Source organism: Xenopus tropicalis, chromosome 4, assembly GCF_000004195.4.
Source record: "Xenopus tropicalis strain Nigerian chromosome 4, UCB_Xtro_10.0, whole genome shotgun sequence".
Lineage (NCBI taxonomy): Eukaryota > Metazoa > Chordata > Amphibia > Anura > Pipidae > Xenopus > Xenopus tropicalis.
In genome coordinates, this window is record NC_030680.2 from 88,615,289 (window position 1) to 88,627,659 (window position 12,371).

At 44.3% G+C, this 12,371-nt stretch overlaps 1 protein-coding gene across 7 annotated transcripts in view; it reads left to right on the plus strand.

The window, feature by feature from the left end:
* The window catches only part of szt2 (SZT2, KICSTOR complex subunit), a 113,807-nt gene that overhangs the window by 77,166 nt on the left and 24,270 nt on the right, over positions 1–12,371 (plus strand). For all 7 annotated transcript variants that reach the window (XM_031900918.1, XM_031900920.1, XM_031900921.1 and 4 more), the window contains 9 exons: positions 1,814–1,931; positions 2,011–2,122; positions 8,815–8,933; positions 9,051–9,215; positions 9,818–9,896; positions 10,017–10,196; positions 10,923–11,108; positions 11,707–11,870; positions 12,144–12,304. In XM_031900918.1, the coding sequence (XP_031756778.1) occupies positions 1,814–1,931; positions 2,011–2,122; positions 8,815–8,933; positions 9,051–9,215; positions 9,818–9,896; positions 10,017–10,196; positions 10,923–11,108; positions 11,707–11,870; positions 12,144–12,304 (1,284 nt within the window). The remainder of the gene's footprint in view (positions 1–1,813; positions 1,932–2,010; positions 2,123–8,814; positions 8,934–9,050; positions 9,216–9,817; positions 9,897–10,016; positions 10,197–10,922; positions 11,109–11,706; positions 11,871–12,143; positions 12,305–12,371) is intronic.

Sequence of the window (12,371 nt, forward strand, 5' to 3'; positions counted from 1 at the left end):
CTGTTTCATTCATTCATTCATTGCACACAGTGCTCACAGAATCCCCCAGTCAGAGCAAGTAGAACACTGTTACAGCTGCAAGAAGCTGCAGAAGAAGCCTTCAGATGTCGATATGATGCAGATGTTAATCTAATTATGCTTTGTAGTCTTTTTCTTTGTTAAAATCTCATGTGATTTTTAACTCCCAGCCTGTAGTCACTAGCACACATCTGTATTATATTGCTAAATCATGTTCTGTATTCTGAATTTTGTTTCCATTTTTTGGTGAGTTTAAAACAACACTCTTGTTAGGAATATGAACTTATCTGATCTGAGTGCTAAATTATTGCTTTGATAGGCTTGCCTTTTTTCATTCACAGTAAAACAACACCCTCTCTTTCAAAAGGCAAAAGTGACCTATCAAAGAATCTTATTAAATTGTCCTATGCATATTATTACGTTTCCATTATATATATATATATATATATATATATATATATATATATATATTTACCTTGTACCATGCTACTGTGATGTTTTGCTCAGTCATCTACTGAGCACCTCAATAAGAAAAAATGTTTACAGGAAAAAGTGGGGGAGTAAAATATATGAATCTGCCCATTCATTGACTAATGTAAGCTAGCATGTGTGTGTGCCCTTGGTTTGTGTGTGACCACAATGCCTCATACAATCAGGAGAGATAGACTTAAGTACTCAAAGGGACAGTGTACACCCAAAAACACCTTTTATTAAAATTAGCACAAAAAATTTAACTTGTGCATTTTGCCTGTTCCTATAACTATTTTTGCCATTATAAAGCACTCATAGAACTTTTTTCCCCCTTCTCTCTTCCTTTATAAACTGAATAATTTGTTCTAAGATCCTTAGCTACAAGCTGCAGCCTTTGAGAAGTTCATTATCATAGGGATTCTCAGTGGAATTGTTTTTTCAGCTTCACCTCTGCCAAACCATGAATTGACAGGAAGTTCTGAACTGAAACTGGTTTAATTTTCTTGTTTAGTGCCAGAAATAAAAAAAAAATATAAATTTCCTAAATAAAAGATATAGTATGAACGCTATGTTCAGCACAAGCCCTATAAAGCTCAATAAATAACCCCTAATTGGCAGAGAATAGTCATGAGTTACGTTACTAGTGTAGTCATCAGTCAGTAGAATTTGTTTTACTGCTGAGTGATTCTAATACAATGAGATATTAATAGTAAAAAAAACTGCATCAGCTCAATATCTTGTTAACAGGTTAGGCTAAGTTAAACAAAGCACTATTTATATGTTTACTTAGTTATTGTCTGTCTAAAAACAAATTCATTTATATGACTAAATAAAACAGTAACATTTTGTGTGTGCATACCATTAAATGGAGAATTAAAAAGGGGTCATTATATAAGGGGTCATTCACACTTTACTGCTGAGCTGCAAGTTGGAGTGATATCATTCCCCTCCCTTTTCCCCCCCAGCAGTCCGGCTTGGGACTCCTCGAAACAATAAGATGGCTGCTTACACACCAATATTACAACTAAAAAAAAATACATTTATTGGTTCAAGAATAAAATTTTAAATTATAGAGTTAATTATTTGCTATGTAAACAGTGTAATTTAGAAATAAATAGTACACTATAAAAATCATGACAACATCCCTTTAAAAGCAAACATCATATTGGTTGCTATTGGTTACTTCTTCTGGGCAAGCGTAGTTCCTTTTATTACATATTTATTACAGCTTTTCAAACAAAGCTGACACTTAATTCAGTAGCTTTCATACAGCTCTTCTGTAAGAATGTCTGTTAGGTCTTCTCACTTTGCTCTTTTCCCATAGGCTTACTGAGACCTCCTGCAATGGAAGATTGTGGGATACAGATTTATCTCAGTCAATGATGTCTCGCCCGTTGGGGCTTTATCGTAGTCAGGAACCCATCTCATCTGAAGATATTATGGTAAACAGTTTGTATTTAATGATGGACTTTAAAACAATGCTCTTGATTCTAACATCTTTGTCTCTCACTTGATTTATAGGGTAGCCGTATGTCCTTGGACATGCAGTCCTCTAGAAGTTCAGACTCTCCACGTCCAGTTGGACAGACAGACAAACAGATATTGCTGCTCGTTCATGGAGTTGGGGAAGCAGGTGGAATATCTCAATATGCACATATTCCTTTTCTTATGTGAAGTTTGTGAATTATAAGTAGATATATTTCAGATAGATAAAAATCAGATAGGAAAAATTGAAAAATATTGGATGCTATTTATTGGGCCTGGGTTGGCACAATTCCACACAATTCACAGTAGTATTTTTAACATTAATTCACAGTAGCATTTTTAACATTAATTTTACTAACTTCACTGAACAGAAATTAATTCTGAAATGTGTAAAGTGTAAAGTATAAGGTGACGGGCCAAAATGTTGTACAGGTATAGGACCCATTATCCAGAATGCTCGGGACCAAGGGTATTCCGGATAAGGGATCTTTCTGTAATTTGGATCTCCATACCTTAAGTGTACTAAAAAATCAATAAAACATTAATTAAACCCCATAGGATTGTTTTGCCCCCAATAAGGATTAATTGTATCTTAGTTGGGATCAGTTACAAGGTACTGTTTTATTATTACAGAGAAAAAGGAAATCAGTTTTAAAATTCTAAATTATTTGATTAAAATGGAGTCTATGGGAGACGGGCTTTCCGTAATTCGGAGCTTTCTGGATAATGGGTTTCCGGATAAGGGATCCCATACCTGTACTAACAAAAGTAATAGTGCATATATGCCTTTTAAAATTGAAACTGAAAGCTGGATAAAGGCCATACCAGTGTTATTGAAACCAAACACTTTCTTTTGTTTTAGCCTAACTGGTAGTAGACTGATCAAAACTCATTACTGATTAAATGTTATGGGCAACTGCATTTGAAATATTTATCACCTATCAATCAAAGATCTATGCTCTCTGTGTCCCCTCTTTTAATAACTCAGACAGAGAGAGAGAGACTGTCAAGAGTAACATATTGCTTTTGTACATGGTTGCACTTGCCTGCCTTTATATACTGTGAACTTTTGTTTTAAAGAATTAATTTTGGCTTGTTATTGTGAATGTGTGTGAATTACAGTTCGGTATATAAAGTTATTTAATCCAGTATTTCTCACACAATAGCTTGGGGGACACAGGGACAATGGGTATAGCTCCACCTGCAGGAGGCAGGACACTAGGGAAAAATAAAAAAAAATGCTCCTCCCTCTCAGCTATACCCCACAGCGCAGCCAAATGTAGATCAGTTTTTTCTCCTAGTGTTAGGAGGTAGGACCAGGCTTAGTATGCCTGCATCTAGGTTTAAAAGTCCAGGATTAGCCTGGATACTCGGGGGCTGACTGAAGACCTCAGGAAGTAGGTCCCTTACAGATCTCCCCCCACCGCTGGATTTCCCCTGGGGCCACTAAGTCACTTCGGTGCGGGCCACCTAGCAGCATTCCTACCCTCTTGAGGGATAGAAGGCTAGCCAGAGGAGCGCTCAGCACTGCTACGGACCGCATCGGTAAGTAGGCAGGTCCGGAGCAGCGCCGGCGGGACCCTCGGGTCCCCCCCCCCCCCTCACCATGCGGCCAACCGGGTATCTCTAACCCGAAGCGCCGGGGGCCCCCACATCCGTTTTTAAATTAGGCGCGCACAGGCTACTGCGCTCCCATTGGCCAATACTTCCTGCTCTCTCAGGAACAGGAGCCGTTTCGCGCCCTCCGTCATACCGCCCGCCCACTTCCGCCGCCTCTCTTCGCGCCCTTCTGCTCTGCACTGGCGCAGCTCCCGGGGAGAACTCAGTGTCGCAGGCCTTGCGACTCCTCACTCCTGCTCTGCGGACAGCGGGTGCCTCCACCTGTAGGTAGGCTCTCCTTTCTCCTGCCTTTTCCCCGCAGCGCAGTTTCAAAGGGGGGATTTTTTCTACTTCTGGGCACTACCGGGGCATCATTCAGCCTAATAGTTAGGCTAATATGGCGGAGGGCAGCAAACAGTTATTCCCCCGGGGCCCAGCCTCTTCGGCTAATATCAAATTCCTGGCCTGCGCCAAATGCAAAAAGCGTTTGCCATCTGGGCACAAGGAACCAGTTTGTGAGGCATGTAAGCCCCCTGAATCTGCTTCTACAGCTCCTCAGCCCCAGGCCTTGGATTCTGCTGAGCCCTCAGGCTCTGCCATCCCTCAACCAACAGACCAAGCCCAGCTGGGCCCCCCTGCCACTAACCAGTTTGCCCCTGATTGGGCCCTACAACTTTCTAGCGGTATTCCCAGACTCGCGGATTCCCTTAATAAGTTATTGGCTAAGCTAGACGCTCCTAAATCCTCTTCACACAAGCGTCATGCACCTCCTTCATCTGATGAGGAGAGTGACAATCCCTTCACGGCAGATTCTCCCACTCAGCCAGATCTATCCCTAAGTGAGGGAGAGCCTTCTGGAGACTCAGATACGTTAGGCGAAGACCTACCCAAATCTTCATCTGAGGAAATTGAGGCCCTTATTGCCTCAGTTATAGAAACTCTCAATCTAGGGGATTCCAATAATCCTTCCGACACTTCCAAACTTCTTTTCAAGAGGCACAAGAAACAATCCGTATGCTTCCCTTCACACGCACAATTAGATAATATTGTGCAATCTGAATGGGATAATCCCGAGAGGCGTTCACAGTCCAACAAGCGCTTCCAACGTCTCTATCCCTTTCCGCAGGAAACCATGGACACCTGGTCTTCACCACCGGTCGTTGATGCTCCGGTGTCACGCCTTTCCAAAAACACGGCCCTTCCTGTCCCTGATGCGTCTTCCTTTAAGGACGCTATGGACAAGAAAATCGAGGGTTTTCTGCGCTCTGCCTTCGCGGCTTCTGGGACAGCCTTGCGTCCTACTTTCGCCGCCGCCTGGGTCAGCAGGGCAATTCAGTCCTGGTCCCAAACACTTCTGGACAGCATCCTCTCGGGAGTCCCTAGACAGGAACTCATCCCTATGATCTCCCAGATCAAGGAAGCTAACTCCTTCATCTGCGAAGCAACACTTGATGCTGCCCAACTAACCTGTAGGGCTTCAGCCCTTACAGTAGCCGCTCGCAGATCACTTTGGCTAAAACTCTGGTCCGCGGACCTCTCTTCCAAAAAATCCCTAACTTCCCTCCCCTTCAAGGGTAAGTTACTTTTCGGTCCAGAATTGGACAAAATCATAAGCCAGGCCACAGGTGGGAAGAGTACCTTCCTCCCACAGAACAAGTCCCGGCCTTCCTTTCGCAGGGGGAGATTTTTTCGTGGCTCCGGATACAGATCCACCAAGCCTTCTGATTCCTCGCAACCATCATCCTCCCGCGGTAAATTCAACAACAAGCCTCGCCCCGCCTGGCAGCCCCGAAAACCCACTCACAAGCAGACGGACAAGTCCACTTCTGCATGACTGTCCGTCAGTCCCATTGCTGCAAACCCCCGTCGGCGGCAGGTTGCAGCACTTCCGTGCACAGTGGCAGGCTCATGCTCAAGACTCCTGGGTCTGCGAGGTCATAACACGAGGTTACCACCTCGAGTTCACAGCCCCCCCTCCTCATCGCTTTTTCATGTCCAGAACTCCCGGGGACCCTCTTCTACTCCAGGCCTTCCAGACGGCAATCCAAGACCTGCTGGCGGCCGAAGTAATCTCCCCGGTCCCCCAGGCAGAGAGATTTCAGGGATATTATTCCAACCTGTTCCTCGTTCCCAAGAAGGACCGGTCCTTCCGACCGATCCTCGATCTCAAGGGCATAAACAAATTCATCCGTTACACCAAGTTCAAAATGGAATCTCTGCGATCGGTTATTGCGGCCATGGGACCACAGGAATTTCTCACCGCGCTGGACGTAAAAGATGCCTATCTTCACGTCCCCATCGCCCCTCGCCATCAGAGATACTTGCGATTTGCCTACCGCAACCTCCACTTCCAATTCACGGCTCTGCCGTTCGGCCTCTCGTCAGCCCCACGTGTCTTCACGAAGATCATGGCGGTCACTGCTGCAGTCATCAGGTCCAGGGGGATCTCGATCACCCCCTACTTGGACGACCTACTCATAAAAGCCCCGTCCTTCCAGACAGCGGAGGAGCACCTCCGACTGTCCATGAACATCTTACAGGACTTCGGCTGGAAGATAAACCTCGCCAAATCATCTCTCCGTCCGAGCCAGGTGATGACCTTTCTAGGTTTGACTTTCGATACCGGAGCGCAGAGACTCTTCCTTCCCCAAGAGAAGGTCCTTCGCATTCAGGCCCTGGTTCGGCTGCTTCTTTCGTTACCTCAACCATCTCTCCGGTTCTGCATGAAGGTACTCGGATCGATGGTATCCTCCATCGAGGCTGTACCATTCGCCCAATTCCATCTCCGACCGCTACAGTGGAATATCCTCTCGGTATGGCACAGGAACAGGAGCCTCTCCCAGCAGACCCCGCTCTCCTCAAAGACCAAGGCCTCCCTGCGGTGGTGGCTCAACTCCGACAATCTCACTCGCGGCCGCTCACTCGCAGACCCTACCTGGCGCATCCTCACGACCGATGCCAGCCTATCCGGCTGGGGAGCAGTCCTGGAGGGACGGATAGCCCAGGGTTCCTGGTCCCGTTCGGAATCCCTGCTCCCCATCAATATCCTCGAACTTCGGGCCATCCGTCTTGCACTGATACACTGGCAGACTCTCCTCAACGGGCAGTCGATCCGCGTTCAAACGGACAATGCCACCGCAGTGGCCTACATCAACCACCAGGGCGGGACGAGGAGCCGTCAAGCCTTCACAGAGGCCAGTCACATCTTCAGGTGGGCGGAACTTCATCACACCCTTCTCTCGGCCATTTACATTCCCGGTGTGGACAACTGGGAGGCCGATTACCTCAGTCGGCAAACGATGGACCCGGGGGAGTGGTCACTCAAGACCAGCGTGTTCCAAGCACTCACGCAAAGGTGGGGCACACCAGAGGTGGACCTGATGGCCTCTCGTATCAACCACCAACTACCTCGATACCTGTCGCGATCCAGGGACCCTCGGGCCGAGGCAACGGACGCCATGACGACACCATGGTCCTTCAACCTGGCGTATATCTTTCCTCCTCTGCCCATGCTTCCCCGAGTCATCAAAAAGATCAAACGGGAAAGAGTGAGGACCATTCTCGTCGCCCCCTACTGGCCGCGCCGGACCTGGTTCTCAGACCTTCTGTCCCTGTCTCAAGAAGAACCGTGGCATCTACCTCACGATCCGGACATTCTTTCCCAGGGTCCCTTCCTCCACCCAAACCCAAGGTCTCTGCATTTGACGGCGTGGCTACTGAATCCCTGATCCTCAGAAGAAAAGGGTTCTCGGAACCCGTGATCAAAACCCTCCTAGCGGCACGGAAGCCTATATCCTCTCAGGCCTACCACAGGGTCTGGAGAATCTACCGGGACTGGTGTTCCCAAGAACATGTTCCATTTCAGACCTTTTCGCTACCAGCTATACTGAGCTTCCTTCAAGCTGGCCTTGACAAGGGTCTAGCCCTGGGTTCGCTCAAGGCTCAAATTTCGGCTCTTTCGGTTCTCTTCCAGGAGCGTCTTGCCCTTCTGCCGGACATCAGGACCTTCATGCAGGGCGTCACGCACATCAGACCTCCCTTTCGCTATCCTTGCGCTCCGTGGGACCTGAACATCGTCCTAAGCGCACTACAGGAGCCCCCGTTTGAGCCCCTCGCCTCCATTCCCATCATTTGGCTCACTCGTAAGGTAGCCTTCCTTCTGGCCATTTCATCAGCTCGACGCGTGTCCGAGCTGAGTGCGCTCTCCTGCAAATCCCCCTTTCTCATCTTCCACCTGGACAAGGCAGTACTGCGTACCGTACCGTCCTTCCTTCCTAAGGTGGTGACCAAGTTTCACATTAACCAGGAACTCACCATTCCCTCCTTCTGCCCTAATCCCAAATCTCCAAGGGAAGTCGCTCTCCATTCATTAGATGCAGTACGTGCTCTCAAATACTACGTCCACCGCACGGAGGAAATCCGCAAGTCTGATGCCCTCCTGGTCATTCCCACGGGCACCCGTCTCGGGCAACCTGCCTCTAAGACCACCATCTCTCGATGGCTCAGAGAAACTATTCGAAGAGCATACATATCCAAGGGGAAACAGACCCCTCAATTGATCAAGGCCCATTCCACTAGATCTGTCAGTACCTCTTGGGCTTTCAGAAACCAGGCCTCAGCTGAGCAACTGTGCAAAGCTGCCACGTGGACCTCCATCCACTCCTTTGTTAAGTTCTACAAATTTGACGCCTTTGCTGCATCTGACGCACGCTTTGGTCGCAAGGTGCTGCAAGCAGCGGCAGTCTAACTCCGACTCCGCTTCCTGCCCACCTCTTATTAAGCTCAGGGGACTGCTTTGGTATGTCCCCATTGTCCCTGTGTCCCCCAAGCTATTGTGTGAGAAAAGGAGATTTTGTGTTACTCACCGTTAAATCTCTTTCTCCTCAATGGCTTGGGGGACACAGGGCTTCCCTCCCCCGGAAGCGGATTCCTCTTTGCGCCATCTGCCATGTTATTTATGTTACATTGTTATATTGTTCATTGGTTACTCTGGTTACCTCTTTGTTAGACAAAACTGATCTACATTTGGCTGCGCTGTGGGGTATAGCTGAGAGGGAGGAGCATTTTTTTTTATTTTTCCCTAGTGTCCTGCCTCCTGCAGGTGGAGCTATACCCATTGTCCCTGTGTCCCCCAAGCCATTGAGGAGAAAGAGATTTAACGGTGAGTAACACAAAATCTCCTTTTTAGTGAATCCTTTGCTCCCAAAACACATTACACATAAGCTTTGTTTGGTGTTACAGGTTCGGAGATTACTGATGATCTTGTGAAGGTTTTGAGGAAGCGTCTTGATGAAACTACTTTAGATATTATTACATTAATGCTTCAGAGGAATTGCAAGCTTACTCCAGCAGATGTAGAGGTAAGGCAACTTATTGCCAAGGAATGTCAGATAAAAACATCCCAGGATTTTTCTTCTATACAGACTTAAGTTTTAGAAAGTCAAGTTGCTTCTCTCAAAAAATTTCTTCTTATCTAGTTTATTCAACCCAGGGGAACACCACCTACTGAAGTCCTTCAGTTTACAATTCCACAGTCGTCTTTGCCATGCCTTCAAGCAATGGCATACTATCTGCGACAGAACCTTCTTATTTTCCTGCATACTCCAAAATACACAGACAGTAATGGAGAACATCATTTCCAGGTGATTTTGATTTTTTTATAGATTTACTTGTTATTGAAACTTTATAATTTGCTTATAATGTGTGCATAGCTTGTGCTATATACTTTAATGTGTTTGTGGCAAATGTCTACCTTTTCTTTCTCTTTCTATATATGACTATTTGGAAGTGCTGTCCATTGTGGCTACCTGTGGAAATGAAAATCATATTTGTATGTTTGCTGTACATGGCTGTTGTCATTGTTCACTTAAAGTAGATAGATAAGTCAGTTGCTCAAGTGTTTGCATTCCTGTAATTGTGAGATACCTGTTCTGAGTTTACTTGTAACTCTGGCAATGGCTATCTTGTAGCATCTGTAGGTACACTATACCATATTAGAACCAATGCAGGGTTATATATGTTTTCTGTGAAAAGTGTAATCTATTGGTTCTGTCTCTTTTGCCTTTCTTTTCTTCTGTGTATGCTATTTTGTAGGCTTTATTAAAACAGGTTGTTCTAAACACTTTAAGTACTATCAGTTTGCTGTGGTAACATACATTTCAGTATAATGTTTGCTATGAGGACTTTAGCAATGTACACATTTCCTTTTTTTAATCATACAAATTAATTCTTCCTTTGTTTTTAGCATTACTATCACAGCTCACTCCCTGACCTGGATCTTTTCTTGTATAATAAACCCGGAGGGCAAGGCACAGGTGGCAAAGGTAAAGCTGGACTGTATTTATTGTACTGCTAAAGATTTATTAGAAGTTCTACACTGCATATTACCTAAAGCAATTGTGAGTGCTGGTCTGATTTTTTTTTTTTTTTTTGCTTTCTCCTAGGCATTGCATGCATTGCTCTTTCTTTTGTGGATCAACATGGGACCTTAGTAACACAAGCATATGGGGAGAGAACAGGGCCACCTATTATGTGCCCAGCTCCTTACCTGCTAAGTCCAGACAAATTTGAGTCTCTTACTGATGTCAACAGATTTAATCCTGAATCCAGTACTGCGCTCTCAGGTAGTTTCTCCATATTTCCTGATCATTTTTACAAAGGTTCCAGTTATACTGTAATCACTGATATAATAGGGGACCCTTTTATTTCTTTAGAAAGTTAGAAAACTGTGTTTCAATTTCCAACAAGTTGGATTTACCAGATCTGTAGCATAGACATGGGATATTTAAGAGTCCACCTAAATGCAAAACCACACAAAAAGACCTGTTTGGACAAGACATCCCAGCATCCCCATTCAAGGATAAGGGGGCCTCCTGGATGTTGCATTTTATAAAATTTGACACATTTACTTTAGCTAAAGTCAAGAGAGTTAATTCCTGTGAAGGCCTGGGGTGGTTCTTCTTGAAAATGCATGATTTTTAGGCCGATCTCTGCTCCAGGTAGCTGCACTCAGGCTGAAGCTGTGCCTGTCAGTGCAGCTACACAGGGCTGCGGAAGACAATGATCCTCTTCTCTCCACCTGCCTACAAAAGACACAGGCAGAGAAGTGAAACCAATGTAAGCTGAGCTATTGGTTCTGCACTCAGTGAAAAATGGGATTTTTATACATACTGTTAAAACCAGTTTTCCATTGCACTCCATACTAGCTGCTTGACCATGTGTGGTCTTAGTTGGAAGATTTCTTCCTCATCGGACAGGTAGTTGGCGAACAGATTTATACAAAAGAATAATTTTGCCAATTCTTTTTGCTATATTCTTATACTTATATTCTTCTTACTGTACTGTTACAGAAACCCTTATACTGGTTCGATTTGATGTTTGGGAAAAGGGAAACATCAGTTCATTACAGTTATCCGAGCGTCTTGGCAACTCTTTGCGTCATGCACTCTGTGATGTTATCATAGAGTTCTACATCCTGCAGCTGCCTCTTTGCATTGACTCAATAAGCCAAGAAGGTCCCAAAGCTGCTAATAATGGTATAGTACTAAAATTTATGGTTTATGGTCTGGGAGTTTTTTTTTTTCTTTCTTTACAGGGGATCTCTAACCAAAAACACTAAATAAATTCTTACCTTATTCATTAAAAAAAACATTTTCAATGGTTTCATTACAAGCTGTTCTTTTATGCTCTCTGATTTTGATTCAAAAGCAAGTAGCAGGTCTGGCTTCTGCTTCCTTGTTTCAGGAGTAGGAGCCTTTAGCACTAAAAAAAAAAAAAAACAGCTAACGCCGTTGGAAGTTTGTAATCAATGTACATTTAAGATTTGCTAAGAATTACAGTCAAATACCGATTTTACTCTCCTGCATTTTATGTAGTTTTTTTCAGTCTCCTCAAATTCCAATGCATCCAGTGCATCTCCTTGATTTTAAATGGCGCTATGCCTCATTTTATGCCATTATTTCAAAACCTTAATTAGGGTTTTTTGTCCCCTGAAAAAAACGTAATATAAGGGTTTAACTGTCAATTTTCTGTCTTTATGCAAAGGAGATTTTTTAATTTTGTGACATACACACACACACACACATTTTTTTAATTGTTTTTTTTAATTTTTTTTAATCTTAATTCTTGTTTCAGGAAAAGGCCCATCCCAGTCAATGCCAGAAATGAAAGGACTGATGCAATCATCTAGCAAGTCTCGTCCTTCTCCTATAAACATCCCTTCCTCTGTCTCACCTGGCAGCCCAGATCCATGCACTCCACCCAGTAAAACTGGGCGTAGGAGTTTTTGGGATATGCTGGTAAAAGAAACTCAGATAAAAATGAACAAAAATTATATTTTTGGGATATTATTAAAAAAAAAAATAAATTAAACATTTATTATGTTATTTAGAATATTTAGTGACAAGTACTACCAGTTACCAATAAAAAATACGAGGCTAGATTTTTTTTTTAGTGGTGTGGTAGTTGTACACAAATATATCATAAACCTGTACTTAAAAGAGAAGTGTAAAGTTAAATGCAAAGTCTGCCTTATGATGACCATTAAAATGTTATTGCTTTCTGTATTTTAGAGTAAGTCAGACAGTGGGGAGCTGGGACCACCAAAAACAACTGATGATATTGTTAGTGAACGCACAGAAGAACCACGTACTCGGAGGAGGCACAAGACAGAAAGCCTTAAAGTGCCAGCTTTCACTGACAGACATGGAATAGGAGTGGAACATGCACAGAGGTAACTCACACTGGCACAGCAGCCAAAACAGCTAACAAAACAGTTACCTCAGTAGCATTAACTGCAT